This window comes from Hyaena hyaena, unplaced genomic scaffold, assembly GCF_003009895.1.
Source record: "Hyaena hyaena isolate Hyena2069 unplaced genomic scaffold, ASM300989v1 scaffold_157, whole genome shotgun sequence".
Taxonomy (NCBI): domain Eukaryota; kingdom Metazoa; phylum Chordata; class Mammalia; order Carnivora; family Hyaenidae; genus Hyaena; species Hyaena hyaena.
The window spans coordinates 739,570-762,750 of record NW_024080789.1 but is presented as its reverse complement, the minus strand read 5'-3'; the positions used below and the strand labels follow the sequence as shown (position 1 = coordinate 762,750).

The 23,181-nt window shown below is 50.1% G+C and overlaps 1 protein-coding gene across 2 annotated transcripts in view; it reads right to left on the bottom strand.

The window, feature by feature from the left end:
- Positions 1–8,774: 8,774 nt before the first annotated feature.
- Positions 8,775–23,181, bottom strand: part of ANXA6 (annexin A6) — a 51,229-nt gene continuing 36,822 nt past the window's right edge. Inside the window, exons 20-26 of one of the 2 annotated variants that reach the window (XM_039239462.1) lie at positions 22,363–22,416; positions 16,297–16,314; positions 15,427–15,520; positions 13,982–14,077; positions 12,571–12,629; positions 11,176–11,298; positions 8,775–9,197 (exon numbers count right to left, since the gene is read on the bottom strand). In XM_039239462.1, the coding sequence (XP_039095393.1) occupies positions 9,138–9,197; positions 11,176–11,298; positions 12,571–12,629; positions 13,982–14,077; positions 15,427–15,520; positions 16,297–16,314; positions 22,363–22,416 (504 nt within the window). In that variant the 3' untranslated portion in view covers positions 8,775–9,137. The remainder of the gene's footprint in view (positions 9,198–11,175; positions 11,299–12,570; positions 12,630–13,981; positions 14,078–15,426; positions 15,521–16,296; positions 16,315–22,362; positions 22,417–23,181) is intronic. The other variant, XM_039239463.1, reaches the window with a different exon arrangement.

Below are 23,181 nucleotides of genomic sequence, written 5' to 3'. Positions count from 1 at the left end.
TGGGGAAAGACTAGCTCTGGGCTCTCCTAACTGGAAGGCTGAACACACTTAGCTTCCCCTACCTTCTCTCTCGCCTCTTCTCCATCCAGCCATGGATTCCTTGCAATTGCCTTCTTTGTTCAGGCCACAGGATGGACATCAAGGAAGAAGAGGCCCTTGGACTGGGCATCAGAGGAACTAGGTTTGAGTCCTGGCTCTGCTGTGTGGCTCTGGGCAAGTCCCTTCCCTTCTCTGATATTCAGCTTCCCCTTCTAGAATGTGAAGGAATCAGACTAGATGATCACTAGGGGACCTTCCATTTTGACACCGTAAAGAAGTCCAAAAGTTCAGAGAAAGAAGAAATCAGGGTTGGCCAAGATGATCAGGAAATAATATCACTAATAGCTAATACTTACATGTACCTGGCTGGCATGATGCTAAGGGCTTTTAAATAGACTGTTTCCTGCATCCTCATCAGAATCCTATGAGATTGGTACCACTTTCTTATGGATGAGGAAACTAATACATGCCACAGCTGGAGTTCAAACTCAGGTCATATCTGCAGAGCCCACCTGAAGGAGACGAGGCCTGTGCGGGACCTCCAAAGATGGGTGAAATTTGCATACATGCAGGCCCCTGTCCTTTGATACTTAATCACCCAATCCCACCTCTCTAACCCTGACGTCTCTGGTCTTACTAATGTTGTGGGAACAGAACTGGGCCAGTCTCATAATCGTCAATCAATATTTATGTAACAAACACTAAATTTGACTCCTTGGGTTTCCTGATTCACCAAGTCTGTTGCATGCTCCCCAAGGAAGGGAATTCCTCGTGCCCTTGGGACTTAGCCTAGGACTCTGGGCAGATTTCTGGGTCCCACCACAGACCTGAGAAATCATTCTCGGGGGCAGGGCCCTAGCAGCAGCATATTTACTAAGCTCCCAGGGGTTATCTTTGTACTTAGTGGTTTGAAAGGTCTAAGATCCCTAACTGGGTCTTCTAACTCCAAAGTAAGAATTACCTGCTCATAGAAAGGCAGTCAAGAACTCACTGTCACAGACCAGTGGGACTGGCATGCTAGTACTTCTCTGGATCACCCATGCAACAAATCCATGACTTTTGCTAAAATATATATATGTATGTATATATATATATATTTGTAATGAATTTTAAAAGTTTGTTTTTGTTTTTGTTTTTACTTATTTTTGAGAGAGAGAAAGAGAGCATGGGAGGGGCAGAGAGAGAGAGGGAAAGAGAGGGCTCTGCACTACAAGATGTGGAGCTTGCACTCACCAACTGTGAGATCATGACCTGAGCTAAAATCAAGAGTCATAAGCTTAACCAACTCAGCCACCCAGGTGCTCCTAAAATACTTGGAGCCTACAAGCTTCCACTAGGTGCCAGGTCCATTACTGTTACTAACTCTGTATGACCTGAGCAGCAATTTCCTCTCTCTGTCCCTCACCTTTCTCATCTGTGAAAGGTGTCAACTCTTTTTGCCCATCTATAATCCTGGGAATACATGTGTGCATAGAAGAAGTGCGCATTAAGATAATTTCAGGGTGCCTGGGTGGCTCAGTCGGTTGAGCATCCAACTTCAGCTCAGGTCATAATCTCGCGTTCTTGGGTTCGAGCCCTGCATTGGGCTTTGTGCTGACAGCTCAGAGTCTGGAGCCTGCTTCCAATTCTGTGTCTCCCCTTCTCTCTGCCCCTCCCCTGCTCACACTCTGTCTCTCTCTCTCAAAAAATTAAAAATAAATGAAGAGATAAAATGTTATAAAGAATATCATAGGTCAGGGGTTCATCAACTTGAGCATCTGTCAGAATCTTCTGATCCATTTGGTCTCAGGTGGGGCCTTAGATCAGTGGTTCTCAATCTTGGCTGGACATTAGAATCACCTGAGGAGTTTTATAAAAAAAAAAAAAAAAATGCTCAGGGCTCCTGGATGGCTCAGTCAGTTGAGCCTCTGATTTCAGGTCATGATCCCAGGGTCATGGGATTGAGCCCCTAGTCAGGCTCTGTGCTGTGTATGAAGCCTGCTTGAGATTCTCTCCCTCTGTCCCCTCTCCCACTTGCACTCTCTCCAAAATAAAAAAATTTTAATGCATTACAGATGCCCAGGCCCTACTCCAGACTAATTCTATCAGGATCCTGGGTGGGGGAGGGGGGTGGCCTGGGTCTGGTATTTAAAAGCCCCCTAGATGATTCGCAGCTGTGACTCCCTGTCTCAAAGCTGCCATTCTAAGAGGTGGTTCTGATGCAGGTAGTCCCAGGGCCTCACTGTTTCCCTTTTTGTTCCAGGGAAAGTGCCTTCTCGGCACCAGCCTCAGAGACCAAGAAGACAACTGATCTTAGACTCCAGAGAGAAGAAAGCTCTAGTCTACTTTTTGTGGTCACGGGACATTCTACATAGTGGATGCGAAAGGAAAAATTAAACCTCAAACCATGTCAGTCCAAGGAGAGGAGGTACATGTAATTCTGTCAGCATCTGGAAAATGGGATTCAGGAATGCGTTTTGCAAAATTGTGCTTTCCAAGGAAAGGAAAGAAAAACAGATATAGGGCAGTATGTTGCAAGGTTCTTGTCAAAGGAAGAAGATCCAAGGACGAATGTTGCAAGACTGTGCTGCTAAAGGAAGTGGCTTCTTAGCTCATTCGATCTGGAACAAAGCTTAGAGATTATCTTGGCCACTCCCCTGGCCGGACAGAAGTGGAAACTAAGGCCTGGGGAGGAGAAGGCATATGCCCAAGACCAGGCAGGGAGTTCCTGAAGAGCTGGCATTACTAGGCTTCTCCACCCCCTCCTGCCTGCCACCTTTCTCTAGTCCTCCAGCATGGACCACCATCACTTCTGATTTTGGGTCCCCAGCCCACCCTCTACACTCACATTCTCTTAGACAGCACCCCGGGATCACAAGATGGGACTAAATCTGGGAACCTGGATCTGCACCTGCCAGATACAAGGGGCCAAAGCCAGCAAGAGGCTGGGGTGAGCTGGAGAGGAAGGAGCTGAGTCTGATGATGTGGCCTGACCTCAGAAAGGAAGCCTGGTCACCAGGGGGAATTTCCCCAGGGGTGAGGTCTCATGTCTATGCAAATAATGCACTCCGACTAACCTGGACCCCAGAACAGGAGAGGGGCCAAGGGAGAGAGCACCGGGAGACAGGGAAATGGAGAAGGCAAGTGGTAGAGCCGGACAACAGAGCACCATGCCAGGCTCCTCGTATGCTCCATCTCATTTGGCCCCTGAAACAGCCACCTAAGTAGGAAAGCGGGGGACCCGAGGTCCAGTGAGGGGGAGGCAGGTTTGCCCAAGAGAATACAGTGCAACCCAAAGGGGACACCAGGCTTTGGAGAGCAATGCTGAGGGGGGAGTTGGAGCTGCTGCTTGCCGCTGACCAGAGTGACAGTGACAAAGCTGGAGTCGGAGAAGTCTAGCAAAGTTTCATTTTGGGTTTCCATCTCACTCACCTGGGGACTTTTATCCTGGGGACAGCTAAAAGGCAAACGGGGAGGTAGGGACCCTGACTTCCCTTGGGCAAATCCCTGCAGTCAGGTTTTCCAAAGCCCCAAGGTGGGGTGTGCAGAGTTGTCTATTAACCCTTTCACTGCCAGCTTCTAGAACATTCCTTGAAAAGTGGACAGAGTGGGATGGGGGCTGTGGATAGAAAATCTCTCCCTCCTGTCTCTTTACATTTCACTCCGTTGAGCCTCACTACTCCACAAAGACTTCCCCAGGGCTTCACTCCTTTCGAAGGCAGATCCCACTTACTGCCTGGTTCTCCAAGGAGCCCGTCTTGCCTCCCCAGAGCAGGGCTGCAAATAGGAGCAGGGCTCAAGTTCAGAGCATGTGGGTGCAAAGCCCTCCCTCCATAGAGCCTGGTTGTTTGTTCTGCTCTTGAAGAACATACTCAAAAGCAGGCAGGCCACTGATTCCTGGAGTTGTGTGCCACACTGAGGCTGTGTGACAAGGAAAGTATGAGTACATACGTGCCCCAGTGAGCGTGTGTAAAAGGCAAGTCTAGGTACTCGTGTGGAGTTTCGTGTGTGGCCAGTGGTACGCACATGGACAACAGTGTATTTCTGAGCAACGTATTTGTGGGCCTAATCATGTTATTTTCCCACGTGGTCCACAGTATCCATTTCTGTGTGTGTGTTACCAGCAGTGTGCTTCTGGTTCTGGATTTACATGGTGTGTCCCCATGGGTATGACTGGCAGAGATTTGGAAGTCTGTGTGTGTGATAAATGGTATTTGGGGGCTTTGAGTGGATACCAGCTGTGTGGGAGAACAGAAACCACTAGCCCAGCACAGGCTTGGGATCGTAAGATCCATTCCCCACCCTCCCTGCTCACCCATCAGGCCCTCCCAACCCCACCCATGGCTATCTCCAGGTCAAGGTCCATGGCCATCCCAATGAGGTGGCCACTAGGCAGTTCTGGCTGCAGTGGGTAGTGCACTAGGCAGATGGGGGTAGCTGAGAGGGAGGGGCAAGACCGTCCTCAGAAGGAAATTCCTGTTCTGCAAACTGCTAACAGCACGCCCAGGGGAAGGGCTCGTTCCCAGATAGCTCAGGTTTAGGGCTTCTCCGGTCCTCACCAGAGAGGCGGGCAGTGGGATGGCCTGCACCTGACCTCACATCCTGCTTTTGAAAGCACCTCCTGCCTCTGGGTTCCCAGGTAATGACATTACCCCTGGCTTTATATCTCCCTCCCTCTCTAATTCCCCATAGCAGATCGGACAGCTTCCTTGATTTCTCACACCCCCACGTCTTTCTTAAGGTTCTTTTCTCCATGTCTCTGCTTTTCTGCCCTGGCTCCTGTCCTCATCCTTCCATATGGGAGGAACACTTGAAGCCAGTCCAGCGGTCTCCAGCTGATTTCCTTCTTCACGCTGGCCACAGAGATGTCTTTCTAAAGGACATCTCTGCTCCCATTACTCCTGTCCCTTGCACCTTAGGGGCTGGCCAGGGCCTGGAGGGTAGGGCCCACACTTTAGCTTGGACTCCCCCTCTGAGTTCTTCTCTATGAAATGGAATCCAGCCTATTTGTTAATACCAAAGAGCTGGTACTTATTGAGTTCTTATGTCCCAGATAGTGTGCTCCGAGATCTGCATGCACTGGCTTCTTTGATCTTCACAACAACCTTGTGAAATAGCAACCTTTGTCATTCCTATTTTACAGATGAGGAAATCAAGGCATGGGGAGGCCAAGTGACTTCTCTAGTTCTAAGTGGTTGGCTGGGATTTGATCCAGCCGGCCTGCCTGTCATAGGTTAACCTCTGAGTAGAGGACTCCGTTAAGGACTAGAATTTCCTGCTCGCCTAACCCAACTGTCAAGTGAGGAAGCCTGCCTGGGGAAACCTGAGGTCTACGAGGCCTGTTAGAACACCCATGTGCTGCTTTTGGGTTCTGAAATTCGGGTTGGGCGACTTGACACTTCTCCCTCCCATCCTCAGCTCAGCCTGGCTTCCGTCATCAAGAGGAGGAGGACATGTTAGTGGTGAGCAGAGCAGGAATCTGGACACCCAGGTCCTAACCCCAGATCTAGCCTTTAGTGATACTTTGGTCACTGCTCCTCGATTGTCAAACTCATGAAAGAAGAGCGTTGATTTGTCACTGCTCCTCGATTGTCAAACTCATGAAAGAAGAGCGTTGATTTGGACCATTTCCAGCTCAGTCCATGATGTATTGCCTGTACCTTCAGGCAGTTTGACCACTTGGACCCTCGGTTTCCTCAATAGTGGAATAAGGGTGATCACTCCTGCCCTCCTTCAGTGGGATTACTCATTACTATCAGCAAAGCTGGGGCACAGTAAACATTAGGGGGTTCCAGATAGTCAGCACTCCCCACACGGCTTTCCAACAGCTGGAAGTGTGGCCGTGGCAATTCTCAAATAGCGGTTCTCTGCTCGGGTTAAAAGGGCAACCAGCCGGCCCTTGTGGCCCCAAAGACGGAGATTGAGGCTTCCCAGTCTGGAGCTTCTGAGAAGGGTTCACTCTGAAGGGAAAATGCAGGGCTGGAGGCAGGAGGCGGGGCGGGGAGCAAGGGGTGGAGCTGGGGAGAGGCTGAGAGAGAAGCCCGGTGGTGGTGGCAGAAGGCGAAGGAAGGTACAGGGGCGGGGGTCTGAAAGCACCAGATGGGGCAGGACTACAGGGTTCCAGTTCTTTCTGTCACTGAAATGCTAAGTGCCCTTGGGACGGCTGTCTGTGCGAGGGAGAGGGAGGTGAGACTTTCCGAGGGCCCCTTCCACACTTAGAACATCATTACCATCCTTTTCTCCCACTTTGAGACAGCAGTGGTTTGGGCTTCTGCTTTCTCTTTCCTTTTAGTTTTAATTTAGTGCCCCACCACTTCTCTCCATTGAACTTTGGCCACAGAAGCAATCTCCGGTGTCACTGAACAGCGTGTTTTGGAGAAAGCTGGGTGATTAGGGACACTCAAATGTCAGCTCTCAAGGATTAGGAAGCAACAGTCTTAGCTTCTCATTGATATCTTTAGTATCCAGCACATAGCACGGCATATAGGAGGCTTTCCAGAAGTGTAAGCCGCAGGAGTGTATGAATGAATGAGGTGCAAGGATTCAGAATAGTGGCTGCTCCCTCCTCTGCCACAGATCCAAGAAAAAACATGTGATTTGTTCTGCAGGCACCTGAGTCTTAACTGGTATTGTCTCTTTAGCCTCCCAACTGGCCACCCTTCCCTCACACGGTTTTTCTCAAGCATGTGGCTAGATGAATACCTTCCCTCTAAGGACCCCCAAAGGCTCCCCCCTGCGATGCAGACTCCCATTTCTAATGACGTCTCCCTCCTACTAGAGACCAATCCCAAAACGCTACCCATCTTCACTGAAAAGCAAGTGGAAATTGCACGTTGAGGGATTACAACAGGCTTGTACATTGCAAGTGTTCGGTTTCAGCCATCCTCATTCCTGGTTCCTGCGAATTCGAGACATTCGTGTGTTCCCCTTGGCCTCAGGGGGCCTCCCCCTTCTATTCACCCAGATTCCATCACTCTTTCCTTGCCACTCCCAGAACTGTTCTTCCTTTGGCATATTTTTAAGGTACTTTCATGTTGGTTTTTAGGTGCCTCTGTGACCTGCAGTTGACTTCTTGACATCAGAGCTCAGAAAATAACTTGGGATCCGATTATGAGTCTCCTACAAGGGGGCCTGGCTCTGGCCGGTGGTGCCCGACAGCTGACTCCAGGCAAGGCAGGCCCCTGCCAAGCACTTCCCTGCATTACCTCATTTCCTCCTCAAAGGCTAGGAGATGGGTGGAACTGGAGGCCCTGTTTTATAGATGAGGAAGCCAAGACTCAGCAATGCCATGCTCATGGTCAGTTAGCAACTGACCCGACTCCACAGCTTCTAGCCAGTTTGTTAATTTATCTTTTGATCATAATTGTGTTAAGTTGGGAAATACTCAAAAAAGCTCTTGGCTGACTGTCCTGGGGTGTGGGTTCTCGGCCTGCTGGAGGGAAGAAAGGGGAGGACAGAACAAGGTTAACCGTCTTGACTTCAGCCTCATTATAGCAGAGGTGAAGACAGGGCTCTTTAAAGCTGTTGGGTCCAGAGGCACCTGGGTAGCTCAGTTGGTAAGTGTCCGACTTCGGTCATGATCTCGCAGTTCGTGAGTTCGAGCCCCGTGCTGGGCTCTGTGCTGACAGCTCAGAGCCTAGAGCCTGCCTCTGATTCTGTCTCCCTGTCTGCCCCTTCCCTGCTCATGCTCTGTCTCTCTCTCTCAAAAACACATAAACATTTTAAAAAATTAAAAAAAAAAAACCTGTTGGGTCCAACCCCTCGCTGTACAAATGTAGAAACTGAGGCCCAATAAGGGCAGTGGCAAACCTAAGGTCAGACAGGTTTCCCAAACCTCATGCCCCCTGCACAGCTACTACAATAGACACACTTTGATTTGCCAAAGTGGGTCAGGCCAGTAAGGATAGGGAGCAGGGTCCCCCAGCCAGTGGGTGCCCTCACCCCTCTGTCATCATCATCATCGGACAACTTCATACCCAAGTCTCAGAGCAGAAACACATCCGATGGAAGGGAGACAGAGAAGCTGCTGCTTATCAGTGATCTTCACAAAGTAGAAACTTTCCACGGGCCTCCCCAGATCACGATCACATCTGGTGCCCCTGAAGAGCTCAAAAGAGGAAGTTTGGGTTTGGTTGTGATGAATGAAGAATGCACAGAGACACATCCAGGCAGCAGAAAGAGGAGAGGGTATCCGAGACCTGGAGGGGGCCGAGGCAGCCTTTCCAGGCTAGATGTTAGCTCAGACTCTCATTTGGATTCCCAGTCAAGAGCATGAGGGTAGAACTTACTCCTTGGGGGGGGTGGGGTGAATACCTCAGGCTGTCATGAGGGCAACCCAGCTGCAGGTCTAGGTCAAAAACACAGACCCCATGGGAAATATGTGTTTATGTGTCTGTTTCTATTTAAAGAGGCAAGTGGAAAGAGAATGATTTGGGGGCACATCCTACACTGTCAATGCTAGAGAAAGCCAACATCCTTTTGTCCGACTCTCACTTTGTAGATAAGAGTGGGGACTCAGGCAGGGACAGAGGTTGGCCTGAAGCTAGGAAGCACACGTGTGGCAGATGCAAATTTGACCCCAGGTATCCAGACTCCTGGTTCGGTCTCTTGCACAAAACCTGGATGGAGGCAGGTGGTGAAAGAGTTGGGAGGACTGACAATCGGCTGGAAGACACTGACCCGACCCTCCTCTCCCCCACAGCACTTAATCGGCACCTGCCACCACACCCTACCATTCAAAGCACACACTCCACTCATTTCACAGACAGAGGCTCAGTATGTTTTTGGATTCGACAAAGCCCAAACCAGGGCAAGGGCTGCAGCAAGGGATGAAGCCGGGAAGGGCTGAGGAGGAAGATGGGGAGTGGAGACGGATGGGATTGGTGGCTATGGTTCTTCAGCCACTCACATGTGAGTAGAGTGACCGTGCTGGGCCTTCAGTGGCCCATGGGAGTGGGAGCCTTTCCTAAACCCCAGCTGAAGACAAGAGCCCACCCCCTCCCCCCTCCCCCCACCCCTGTCCCTTCCTTAGTCTCTGGAGCTGGAGCAATCAGGCTCAGTCACGGCGGCTGGTGCTGCGGACCATTTCTCGGCAGAGGGGCCGGCCACCGTGGGTGGCCCTAGTCCTCGCCTCCACAGATGGCCAGCAAGGCCTTCAAGAAGTCTCCAGAGGTGTCACCCTGGCAGGAGGAGAGGAAGAGCAATGAGTTACAGCAGTCCTGATGGCCTCAATGCTCCTTCCTCCCAGCTGCTGTCAGCCCAATGTCTCCCAAACACACAAATGTGACTATGTCCCTTCTATGGCTTCCCATTACCCTCAGGAAAATGTCCAAGCTCTCAGCCTGGACTCAAGGCCCTTCTGTGGTCTGACACCCAGGAAGCTCAGTGGCTTCACCTCCCCCCTCCCTTCTGAGAGCATCTTGGTTCATCTTCCTACTTAATGCCTAGCACTTCTCCGTCAAGCATCCCCTCTGCACCACCCTCAAATCCTGCCTGCCCTCTGATGCCTTCCCCTCTGTGACGTGTGCCTGCCCTCTGTTCTTCCCTTCCTCCTCCCACAGCCATTAACACCTGTGCAAGTGAGATTCCTCATGTGAACAGACACTATGGAACATCTAGTGAGTACCAGGTCCTTGCAGGAATCTACGTGAACGTCATTGCGTTTGTGACACATCATAGTTCTGCTGGAGGCCACACTCTCCGTCCTTTTAGAGCGGCTCTTGTCATTTTTATTTTGAAGATATACGCTTTTCTTTCGTTTTTGGGTAATTTTTGGCATTTGATTTAAAAAATCATCATTGTAAACAATGTAAGTCAAAGGAAAGATTATACAATAAAAATCTCCCATTCCTGATCCCTCTTTCCCCCAAATCAAGAGAGAGCCACGATTACTGTTTTCTTGTCCGGGTTTCCCAGCAGCAGTCTGAGCATATACTAACATGTATATGTGTCGGATGTCCCTTTTCTACACAAATGGACACACAGCACTCACAGTATTCTGGGCTATACTTTTTCGACTTAGGGGAGATCCGAAATCAGCAGAGGAGCCTCCTCATGCTTTTTCAGGGTCATAGTATGTCCGATTGCATAGGTGTACCATACTTTCTTTAACCAGCTCTGTATGGAGGGTTTCCAATCTTTTGCTACTATAAAGGATGCTGGCATAAATATTCTCTTATACACCCTTGGGAACACGTGTAGCTAGGCCTATAGGGTCAATTCCCACATGCAGAATCAGCAAGTCCAAAGTGTATACATTTAAAATTTTGAAAATTGCCCAGCTACTCTTCAAAGATGTGCTACCAATGTACATCCCCCCCCTCCCCGCCCCCCGCCCAAGTCTGCGTGAAGCTGCTGTAAGATTTCCCACAGTCTTGTTGGCCAAGCCCAGTATCAAACTTTAAGATCTTGGCCAACTTCAAAGACAAAAAAAGGGCTCTATAAGTGAAAGAAGTCAGACACAAAAGATCTCACATCACATGGTTCTGTTTCTATGAAATAGCCAGAAAAGGCAAATCTATAGAGATAGAAAGTTGCTTGATGGGTGGGGGGGGGGGGGGTTGGGGTGGGAAATAGGTAAGCAGGTACAAGGGATCTTAGTGGGGTGATGGAAATGTTCAAAAACCGGATTGTGGTGAGAGTGCGCAGCTCATTAAGTTTGCTAAAAAATATTGGGGCACCCAGGTGGCTCGATTGAGGGTCCAACTTTGGCTCAGGTCGTGATCTCACGGTCTGTGAGTTTGAGCCCTGCATTGGGCTTTCTGCTTTCAGCACGGAGTCTGCTTTGGATCCTCTGTCCCCCCTTCTCGTTACCTGTCCCCTCCTCACTCTCTCTTTCTCTCAAAAATAAACAAAGATTTTAAACAGGTATACTTTATGGTCTATAAGTAATACTTCAATAAAGTCATCTTTAAAAAGCAGGAAAAAAAGGGGGGGGGCTGTTTTATCTGGAAATCCTTCCTTATAAACCTTTGAGCTGTCTGGAATTTATTTTGGTGTACACAATGAAGTAGGTCTTTCATTTATCAATACCCTGGCTGGGAACTCCTTGAGAAAAAGACTGTGGGAACAGAAAGGACTTGTAATCTCATGGTGAGGGATCTGACACTCGTCATCCTGGCCGCTGGTCTCTAACCGCTCCCCTCCCCCCCCACTTACTTCAATGGCTTGGTGGAGAGACTTGTCGTATTTCTCAATGAACTCTCGCCGGATGTTGAGCAGGTCAATCTCACTCCGGGAGATCATGATCCTGGTGAGGGTCTTCTCATCCGTGCCAGCACCCTGGTGGAGCCAGGTGAGAGGGAGACACAGGGCAGGAGAAGGAGGGTCAGGTCAGGCGAGAACTTGCGGGTGGCCGTCTGTCTGTTTCTCTTTTCCCTCCAAACCAGGGTGGGATAGTCTGCCTCTATCTTCCATGAATAGTCCTGACCCAGCTTCCCTTGTGGCTCGGACTGGCCGGACGGGCAAAAACAACCCGTATGAACTGAATGATGTGCCCCCCAAATTCACATCCACTTGGAATCTTACAATGTGAACTCATTTGGAAATAGGGTCTTTGCACATATAGTGAGTTGAGGTCACACAGGATTAGGGCGGACCCTAGATCCAACAACTCGAGTCCTCGTACGAGAGGACACCTGGACGTACACACAGAGCAGGCCATGCGAAGATGAAGGCAGAGCCTGGAAACATCAGGATTCCCAGCAACCACCAGGAGCTAGGAGAGATGCAGGGGAGAGTTTTCCTCTCAGAGCTTCTAGAAGGAACCTAACACCCTCAGTTTTCACTGCTGGCCTCTTGAACCACAAGAAAATAAAACCTCTGTTGTCACTCAATTTGTGGTGATTTGATAAAGGAGCCCTGGGAAACTAAGAGGAGGCACGTGACATGGGATGTGTGGGCAGCTAGGGTCCACTTCTGCCCCCTCGCAGCTCAGGAACACCAATGTGGCCGTCATGTTTGGGGACTGTAAGCCGAGAGGGGTGTCAGGCTCGCTCCCACCAAACAGCCTGCTCAGGCTCTGTCAGCAGCCAAGACTCCATTTGCTGGGCTGAGAAGGTGGCCAGAGTGGCCCTGGTTTTCCAGAAGCCGAAGCCAGTCCCAGAGCTCAGCACTTACTACCTGTGCGATCATTTGTCACAGGAGGAGACACTGTGTCACCCACTGGAAGGTGAGCTCCAAGAGGGCAGAGACTGAGCCCTACTCAGCCCTGTGTCCCCAGAGCAAGTTTCTCAACCTTGGCCTTTGGGGCCATGTCATTCTTCGTGGCGGGGATCTGTCCTGTGCATCACAGACTATTAGCGGCATCTCCGCTCCCAGCCCACCAGACGACAGCAACACTCCCCGAGTTGCAGGGACAAAACACACCCAGGGGACAAAATCACTCCCACTTGAGAGCTACTATCGTGGAGCCAGACAAGGGCCAGATGCTGGTAAACACCAAGTGGGTGGAAATAGTTGCCACGAGTCCCGACCCGGGCACTGCACACACCTGTGTTTGTGGGTGGGCACAGCGGCTGGAAGGGAAAGGAACAAACGTGCAAGTTTGTTTACCTTCATGGATTTGTATAGTTTGTCGGCAAAGAAGAGAGGCTTGTTCTTGACACTTTGAACTGTAGGAAGAGGAGAGCGATGCAGGAAACCCGGTCAGAGGTGGCGTGCCCAGCCTGCGGGTCCCGGCTCTATCCTTCCACCTCCTCTCCCCCCAGCCTGGGCCTACAGGGCATTGCCAACCCCGGCCTCATCCTCAGGGCCTGACACCTTCCCTCCCCCTTCCTGAAGCCCCTCCTCTAGTTCCTCCTAGACCTGGCTCTCACAGGGGGTGCAGCTCACTTCCTGCTAAAGTGTCTGCAGCTAAAGGTGAGTGGAGGACTCAGAGGGAAGAAACCCCTCAGGAGCCCAAGGCACGGGGCCGCCAACTTCCAAGCGCATCACAATCACTGGACATTTGTTAAAAACTTGAGTTCTAGACTCCACCCTATAGGCTCAGGTTCAAGACATATTTTGAGCGGCAGTGCTCAAAGGATGGTTCCTGGACAGCTACAGCAGCAACATCTGGGAACCCGGTGGAAATGCAAATTCTCATGGACCTCCCCAGATGTGCTACGAATGCAACTCTGAAGGGAGGTGACCAACCTGTCCCACTCTGCCCAGGACATTCGTGGTTTTGGTGTTAACCAGAATGGTTGGCCTCCCTAGGCCGGTGCAGCCCCATGTTTGAGAACTACTGATTTAGAGGAATATTACACGGATCCTGGGGGCTGACTGTTGCCCCAGAGCCTACACGCTCTAGCTGCACTGGGGACCCTACTCCCCACCCATCACCACTCCCGATGATGTCTGCCTGGCTGTCCCAGCCCTTTCTCAAGGCCTGGGGGTGGGGGAGTCTCTAGCTCTCAGCAGCTGCAGGATTTCAAGGCTCCAGAGCCCACCCAGGAGTGTCTCAGGCACTCAGGGAGAGGGGATCAGACCCTAGTGCCAGAAAGCCAGAATGACTCTGGATATAAAAGTATGTGGGGGAGGAGGGCAGAGGGCAAGAGGCTGGAGCTGCGTACCCCAAGGGCATGGGTGCTCAAGATATGGCCATGCGCTGGCTCAGGAACCCACGGGAAAGATCGCATTGCACACTAACCCTCCCAACTCCTCACGTGTAGTGTGCGTGTGTGTGAGTGTACACACCTTAGTCTTGTGAACGCTGTGCCCCTACCCAACCTTGCCATGCCCGGCCCGTTACCTCCCCAGGAAAGCTGTTCTGTCATCCTGCCCTGCAGCCTGGAACAAGTCCTCATGCTACCCCACCAACCACACACTGGCAGGACCCTCACAGCGGCAGGGGTTACGTTCCAGCAGTAGTAGCTTAAGAAGTTGCCACGGCCACATGTGCCCAGGGAATCCAGCCATGTTCCCAGTGCCCCCAGCGCCCTCCCAGGACATCCATCCCCTTCCTTTGGTCCCCATCAGTTACCAATGGCCACAAACACGTCTCTGACATCCCCCGACATCTCCTTCTTGATGGTGTGCTCCACGTCGTAGTTGGTCATCTTGACAAACTCCTGGAAGACTGGCCCCAAGAGAAGCCCCGCAGGTGGGGGATGAGCTTCAGTTCAGAGTGGGGGGGACCATCCCCCCTCTCCCACCCAGGCCATGCCGCAGGAAAGGGGGAAGGGGCAGCAGGTATGACCGCAGCCCAGGCCTACGTGCACTGGGCAGGACTGCTGTGGGAGGGAAATTCTGACCTCAAGGCTGCCTTGGGTTCAGAGCCAACCTGTGTCAAGTCAGACACTGCCTCAGAGCCTCAGACTAGTTCTACCCAGGCTGGGGTAGCAAAAGGAGCATGGGTCCTAGCAAAGGCTCTGCCCCGAGCTCACTGAAGGACCTTGGGTGATTATCCTCTGCCTTCTAGGCCTCCCCCTTCCTCCTGTGTCAAGTTGGGATAGAGATTAATGTAAGTAATCATCGTGATGACACTGAGGAAGTTACTATGTGCCTGGCATTGCACTAAGTGCTTTTCATGCATTATTCTTTTTGTATCCTTATAATAATCGTGTGAGGTAGAACTAAAACCCCAATTTATAGATAAGGGAACTAAGGCACAGATACTTTCACTACTTTGCCCAAGGTCACACAGCTGATAAGTGGGAGATTCAAATCGAGGCAATCTGGCTCCCAAGTCTGTTCTTTTAGCCACTAAGCTAGAGCCCCTTAAGTGCCAGGCAAATGCATGTTAAGAGAGAAATGTTTCGGGGTGCCTGGGTGGCTTAGTCGGTTAAGCATCCGACTTTCGCTTAGGTCATGATCTTGCGGTTTGTGGGTTCGAGCCCCGCATCGGGCTCTGTGCTGACTGCCAGCTCAGAGCCTGGAGCCTGTTTCAGAGTCTGTGTCTCCCTCTCTCTGACACTCCCCTGCTCACGCTGTCTCTCTCTCTCTCCTAGAAATAAATTAAAAATATTTAAAAAAAAAAAAAAAGAGAGAGAAATGTCTCAGTGGACAGGACACTTCGCTGAGAACCTAATGTCAGGGCCACCATATACTGGTGTGCCCTGTGCACGTGGCAGCCTGGGGCTAAACGATGTGCAGGTTCTCCTTGTGCCATGAACACCCTCATTGCCTTGTTCCCGCCAGACATCAGCAAAGGTTCATGGCGCTGGACCTTCGAATCTTCAACACAGTATTCTAGGCAGCCGCCAACTGCCATCCCTTATCCCAGGCATCCCACCTGCTTCCCTTAGGAGGTGAAGGGGGTTGGCCTGGGGCTGAATGTTAGCGGTAGAGCCAGGACTCGACTCCCCTACCAACCACCATATTCCATTGCTGGGGTGAGGAGTGGGGGGGTGGGCAACCCGCTCCACTTGTTGTAGAGAGTGGAGAGGCTCCCATCAGATCTGGGAAGGGAAGGGACTGAGACCTCACCTCTCCGGAGATGCGGATAGCTACGTGTGCACAGGATCGTCATGAATCGTGTCTCCAGGGAAGTTTTGTCTCCACTGGGCCTGTCTGCGATTTCCTGCAGAGCCCAGGTGGGGGGCAAGGATTTGGGAGGAAAGACACCAGAAGGCCTTGGTTATTATCCACTTTCATGTCTTTGCCTAGGCTGAGGGCGACGCCTAAGGAGGCTGACATTGGCCCCTTCTTCCTTCCTCAGCCTCCACATTCCCCACCGCCGGTTCCCAGGGACCCTCTGGACTGACACAGGGGCTTAGTCCAGGGCACTCCCACTCAGGCCCCAGGACCTCGAGACGGGGACCCACGGGAGGGCAAACAGGCACTGGGCACGGGGACTCTGAGTTCTTCCGTCCTTAAGCGCTTCTGAAAGCCCCTCAGGGCTTTTCAGGGAAAGTGTGTCTGTCCATGTGCAAGGAAAATGGCCTAGCCAGTGTTTCCCCAAGTGTGGTAAACGGGCAAATATATTTTGACACACCACATCGATATGTTTCCACAGTAATCTTCCAGCCAGCCACTAGTTCCCTTCATATTGACGTTAAATTTTCCTTTAAAAGTATTCATTTCAGATGACAAAGGGTCCATTTAAAGAAAACTACTCACAGCTAGTGGTGTGTAGCACAAATCACGTGGGAGGTGAGTGGCTGAAATGTGGGAAACCCTTGCCTGGCCCATTTTTCTACCCAGTGGGGCTCTTAAGAGGCCCTGAAGGGGAGAGAGAGAACCTGGGGGCAGCCCCCAGCCACTGCCTGACGGGCCGCTCGGCCCTTCCAGAGGCACAGCCACTCAGCCTTCACTCAGAGAAGCCATGAAAATCCCCACGAAGAACAGGACACTCACCAAGATCTCAGCAGCCACCTGAGAGCGGGGAGGAGAGAGAGGAGGAGAGAGGGAAGGCTTGAGTCAGAGGAGGCAGGGAGCAGGCGGCTCTGGGGCCTGGGGGAAGGGGGCCGGGGGCAGGGAGGAGGGAAAACACCTTCCCTGATCTTCGGGCAGGAGCCCACAATGGGGAGAGGCCTGGGAACTAACTTTGAAGGGTTCACCTGAGGGGTCGGGGAGGACACAGAACGGGACACTCTACCTGTCACTCCCCGCCAACTAGGGCCACTCCAGCGCTCAGCACGCTTGCCTCCCAGAAGTTAGAGCAAGAGAAGCGCTCAATTCCCTACACCCTTTCCCATAAGTGGGTCTGAGACCCGTCATTTAACCCCTCAAGTTACAGCAGGAGCGACGCGAAAGCTGAGGTCGGGAGGGGAGGGGACTTGCGGGAGGAGGACACAAAGCCAAAATCAGGTGGCATGACGCCAGCTGTCCAGTCATCTTACAAGGGTGACTTTTAATCACTGTGCTACGCTGAGTCATTAGGACACTATTTTGTTAGGCAAGTAGCAGCGTCCTGGAGGGCCTGGGAACCAAATGGAGCCAGCCCTGCGTGCCCTCGACTGGGTTTTGCCCTCTCCTCTTTCCCCGAAACTCTGCCGACCACTTTTTTTTCTATTGGGCAGACCAAAACCATCCTCTTTATAAACTTCACAAAAGCCTTCTGCTTTAGAAACCTTTTTTCGGTATATAAAGGGGCCATGTCTTTCAAAATTTTAAATGCACTTGCCATTTGATCAAGCAATTATGTGGCCAGGAGGGTGCCTTTACCGACAGACTGGCCAAAGCCATTCAAGATACAAAACAAGGGTGTTCACTGCAGCACAACTTTGTGACAGAGAAAAACTGGAAACTACTAATAGCCCGATGATTTGTTCAACACACTACGGCTCCCCAATAATGGAAATCCATGCCGCTATTAAAAATATTAGTTAAAGGGAAACTCACCTTATCAGCACTGTAGACTGATAAGAAGAATTTCTCTTTAAATTGAGCAAAAAAAAGGTAAAGGATAGCATATTGTGTATAATAGTATTCCTTTCATGTAGCTAAGAAAAGGGGGGTCCCTGGATGGTTCAGGTGGATAAGTGTCCAACTCTCGGTTTTGGCTCAGGACGTGAGCTCACAGTTTATGGGATCGAGCCCTGCATCGGGCTGTGCGCTGACAATGTGGAGTCACTTGAGATCCACTCTCTACCTCTCTCTCTGCCTCTCCTCCACTTGTGCTCTCTCTCTCAAAATAAACAAAAAACTTAGGGTGGAAAAAAGACCTGGAAAGCCAATCTTTAAAAAAAGAAAAACCACACAAAAACCAGGTTAGCTAAGGGAAGATAAATGCACAGTCGCACAAACATATTTGGTGGGAAGTCAAGATAGAGGCTCAGTCAAGATGGACAGTGGTTACCTTTGGAGAGAAGGACGGGGAAAGCTTTTGCATCTTATTTTTCCTGAGATTTTATGTTTACATCTTTTCAATGTGCAAATGCATTGTTTCTATGTTTTGTTTTAATGTCAGATAGGTGTTGTTGGGGCCACAGGGATTATGGGATACTCCTGGCTTTTATTCATCCCTTTTTATATCAAAAGCTTGGTTGAAACACGGGGACATTACGCTAAGTGACATAAGCCAGTTACAAACAGGGAAATACTGTATGATTGCAATTACACGCGGTCCCCGCCGTACTGTGATTCACAGAAGGTAGAGTTGCCAGGGACTGGGGAGGGGGATGGGCAGTCACTGTTTAATGAGTACACGGTTTCAATTTTACAAGATAAAAAGAGCTCTGGAGATGGCTAGATGGTGATTGGACACCACTGGATGTACTTGACGTCACTAAACTGTATGCTGAAAAATGGTTGAGACAGCAACTTTTACTATGTGTCATGTTTTATTATGTGCTATGTGCCTTTCACACACTTTTAAAAAGTGGTGCTAAAAATGCTAGTATATTTTTTTAAGATGGAGATATTTTAAAAAGCAAACAAAAAGGAATCTAATGTGTCAATTTTCGTTTATTCGGGCCACAGAACCCCAGACGTATTTGTTTTTTCAAGCATCTTTAAGACAATGATATGTGTTATACAAAAAAATGCAGGGGTGCCTGGGTGGCTTAGTCGGTTAAGCGTCCAACTTCGGCTCAGGCCATGATCTCAGTTTGTGAGTTTGAGCCCTGCATCGGGCTCTGTGCTGACAGTGTGGAGCCTGGAGCCTGCTTCAGATTCTGTCTCCTTCTCTCTCTCTGTCCCTCCCCTTCTCACGCTCTGTCTCTGTCTCTCAAAACTGAGTAAACATTAAAAAAAGAATTTAAAAAAAAAGAAAGAAAAATGCAGTGGGCTACCAAAATAATTTTCCAAACATTCAACACAAAGGCTTTTCCTTATTAGCCTAGCTACTTCAGGCAAAAAGTAATCTGGGAAGTTCCTCCAAAAGTTAAACAGAGTTATCACAGGACCCAGCAATTCTATCCCTATGAACCCAAGAGACATGAAAATATATGCACATACAAACATGTACACACATGGGGTGCCTGGTGGCTCAGTTGGTTAAGTGCCCAACCAGCTCAGGCCATGATCTCATGATTCATGAGTTCAAGCCCCACGTCAGGCTCTATGCCAACAACTCAGAACCTGGAGCCTGCTTCGGATTCTGTGTCTCCCTCTCTCTCTGCCCCTCCCTCACTCGTGCTCTGTCTCTCTCTCTCTCTCAAAAATAAATAAACATTAAGAATTTTTTAAAACAAACACGAACACATGTTTATAGCAAGCAGCGTTATTCTGAACAGCCCCAATGTGGAAATAACCCAAATGTCAGTTAGCTGATGAATGGATTAAAACAAAACAAAACAAAAAAATGATGGGGCGCCTGGATGGCTTAGTTAGTTAAGTGTCTGACTCTGGATTTCAGCTCAGGTCATGATCTCATGGTTTGAGAGTCAAGCCCTGAGGCAGTGCCTGTGCAACTCAGAGCCTGCTTGGGGTTCTTGTGCTCTCTCTCTCCCTGCCCCTCCCCTACACATGTGCTCTTTTTCTCTCCCTCTCTCAAAATAAATAAATAAACTTTAAAAAAGGTGGTATATACATACAATGGAACATTATTTGGCAGTGGGAAGGAATAAAGTACTGATACATGATGAATATAGATGAACACTGAATATACTAAGTGGAAGGCACCAGTCACAAAACGTCACATATTATATGCCACCATTTACATGAAATGTCCAGAATAGGTGAATTTATAGAAACCGAAAGTAAAGTAGTGGTGACTCAGGACCAGAGGGTCGGGAGGAAGTGAGGAGTAACTACATGTTCGGAGTTTCTCTGGGGGTGATGAAATGTCCTGACCGATGGTGGTGACGCCTGCATTAAGTTTGTGAAGATGCTAACAGCCACTGAAGCATATGCTTTAAATGGGTCAATAGCACAGTGTCTGAACTACATTTCAATAAAACTGTTCTATTAACATATAATAGCCTGGGGCTTGATTTACCCCAAACTGGCTCCAATTCTTCACTTCACTCTGGGCCTACATTAGATTGCCTATATTATTTGTTGCTCAAACTGGAACATGGAGAGGGTGGAAGGGAAGCTGTCGGCAATCCCTGTGGGGCGACAGGTGAGCACTACATACATACACACACTGTAGTAACACGCCCGGACTTCCAACAGCTTGGGCGTGTCCCAGACGCCCAGGGTAGAGTGTGGGAAGGAGGGCGTATAAACGGAACAGTGCCAAGTACTAATGTGTATTATCTTTCTAGAAGGAACCTGGCTCTGCACGTCAAATGCCTTCAATTTTTGTTTGTTTGTTTTAATGTTTATTTACTTATTTCGAGACAGAGCGCGACTGAGCGAGCGAGCACGAGTGGGGAAGGGGCAGAGAAAGAGAGAGAAAGAGAATCCTAAGCAGGTTCTGTGCTGTCAGCCCAGAGCCTGATGCGGGGCTCAGTCTCATGAACCATGAGGTCATGACCTGAGCCGAAACCAAGAGTTGGATGCTCAACCAACTGAGCCACCTAGGTGCCCCTCTGCAGACCAAATGCTTTCAATTTTTGTATACATTTTCCTCTGGCTTTCCCATTTCTCCTCTAGAAACCTATTTAAGGGAAACTTTCCTGCATATGATGGAAGAGTTGGTGACCAGGAAGAGGGTGGGTTAAATAAAGCTTGGTAGCTTCTTCAACGGAATAGTACATGGCCATGAAGTGATGTCAGTTTTTCAAAATAATGTGAACAGTACTCACAGAATATTAATTTTTAACTGTTATAAATCAAAGATGCATTTTTACATACACATAAAAAGACAACTAGAGTGATATATCCTGAAAGATGAATAATGGCTTTTACTAGTAGTAGGTTATGGATTTATTTATTTATTTTGGCTCGTCTCTTATTTCCTAGAGGGTCTACAAAAGAATATGTATTACTTCTGAAACCAAGCATTCCGGCTCTAAAAAAATGCTTAGAAGACTGCTCAGGGTCTAGCATCTGTGAATCTGGACAGACAGCTGGGTTGGGCAGGGCTCCACTGTTTCTACCCAGGTTCTCTCTCACCCCTTGGCCCCTGCGGTGTTTGCCAGTGCGGCCCACTACTGTCCCCTGCTGGCAACAACTGGAAGCACAGCCCCATAGGTAGGCCCCAGGTGGGCTCCTTCCCTAGAGGATGAATTTCAGGGTGGAGGATGGATTTGGGGTGAGCTCTAAGGAGCAAGCCACGCTCAAAGACCCTCAAGGGCACAATGAGACTGCTCGTTGTAGTACTTAATACATAGATGTTGAATAAGTGAATGCAATGTGGCCTCAACAGGTTGGCGGGGTTCCCAGGCGAGCCCCTATAAATATACCCACATGCAACTGGAAAACCAGCTTCTGATACCTGCATTCCAAACCAGGGGCTGCTCAACTGGAAAACAGCAGCTACCTGGTCTGGAAGCTGCACAGAAATTGCCATAGTGGGTCCTGTATTAGCATAAACTTTGGAGTCAGGCAGGCCTGGGTTCAAATCACACCACAGCCACTTAGAAACCATATGCTTGGATAGGAGCTTCGTTTTCCTCCAGTACAAAAGGGAGCATAATAAAGCGTAAAACAGCCTTAGAATCATGCTTTGTACTTAGTACGCATTTTATAGTTTTGTAACTGTTGGGTTACAGCATACTCAGATGCTACTCTAGCACTCCCCACTTTTCTGTCGGCGGAGCTGCTGCCTCAACCCCCAATCCATCAGGGTTCTTTTCAAGCCACCAGCCCAGATCCACAGTCTGTGGTGTCTGTGGTACTGGGGGCACGGCACAGGCGAGCGGGGACAGTGCACATGGCCTCAGGACCAACCATAAGGACCCTCAGAGATGATGGATTTGGGGTTGTCCAGCCTCCAGACCTCACGCTCCCCAGCCTCAGGAGCAGGACAGAAGTGGAGCAGCTACGAGACCCAAGAGAACCCTGGACTCCTGTATTCATTTAATGTTAAATATTTACTGAGTTCTGACCATGTGCCACTTTGGATACATCAGTGGGCATGACAAAGATCCCAGCCCTTGATGAACTCACTTTCTGGGTTTTCCCGGGACACTTCCTTCAACCTTGGTCCCATTTCGTAGGTAATAAACTGAGGCCATTGGCACTCAGGGCCCCTTCCCAGCAAGCTTCCAGACCTGCTCCCTCTGGGTCAATTCTACCTGGGTCATTGATTTGCTGTGTGACTCTCAGAAGTTATTCACCCTCTCTGGGCCTCCATTTTCCCCCTGTCACATGAGGATTTGACCCAGATGATCTATAAATCCCTCTCAATGCTGAAGGTCTAGGGGCCCCAAGCCATCTCTTCACCCAGGGACCAGGACCACAGTCTCTCCGGAAGTTGTGAAAACACTCAAAATCTTGCCTCTAAGAGGTAGAGAGGTGCAAGGGGTCCATGAGTCTAAGCTTCCTCCAACTAAATCAGCCATGTCCCTGCCAGGAGCCTTCCCCACTTCCAGAGAGCCAGGGCCTGGCATGGGCAGATGTCAGCTGGAGCCGACTGGGGGTTCTCACCTGGGCATCTTCCCGGGCCTGGTCCCGGTCTTCTCCTCCCTCCTCACGGTTCCCCTGCAGCAGGACCAGCGAGAAAGATCAGTCCCCATGCATCACCCTCGTTGCCCCTCAGCAGCCACAGGACATTGGAATAGCCACTCTGCTCTCTGAACCCTTTCCCTCAGCCATCGCATGGGGACAATAATACTGCCTTCACAGGAAGGCTGTTGTGAACATGAAATCTGAAGGCACTCAGCTCAGGGCGACTCAGACACAGCGAGCCTGCAGTACTGTGTGTCTGGGACTGGCGACTGGGTTGCAGAAACTCAGGCAAAGGTGAAGGAAGCTAGTGGGTAACATACAGGCCGCCCACCCGGCTTTGTGCTATCAGCTGGGGGCCCAAAAAGCCGGGCTGAGGGCCACTGGGGAGGGCTTGCCCGGAGAAGGTATCACCAAGCCAGCTTTGAAAAGTGAATGGTGAGGGGTTCCTGGGTAGCTCAATCACCAGCATCTGACTCTTGGCAGCTCAGGTCATGATCTCAAAGTTCGTGGGATCAAGCCCCATGCTGGGCTCTGTACTAACAGCGCAGAACCTGCTTGGGATTCTCTCTCCCTCTGCCCCTCCTCTGTTTGTGTGCTCTCTCTAAATAAATATATAAACTTTATTAAAAAAAGAAAGTGAACAGTGGGAGAAGGCCTTACATGAGGCAGTCGTGGCCTCAGCAGTGGGACTGAGAAGGCACGTGGGGGAGACACCCTTTCTTCATCAAGAGTGGGCTCCTAGCTTCCTGCCATCCTCCTGGGCCCCCAGGGGGCCAGGCAGGCCTGGGGACACGAACT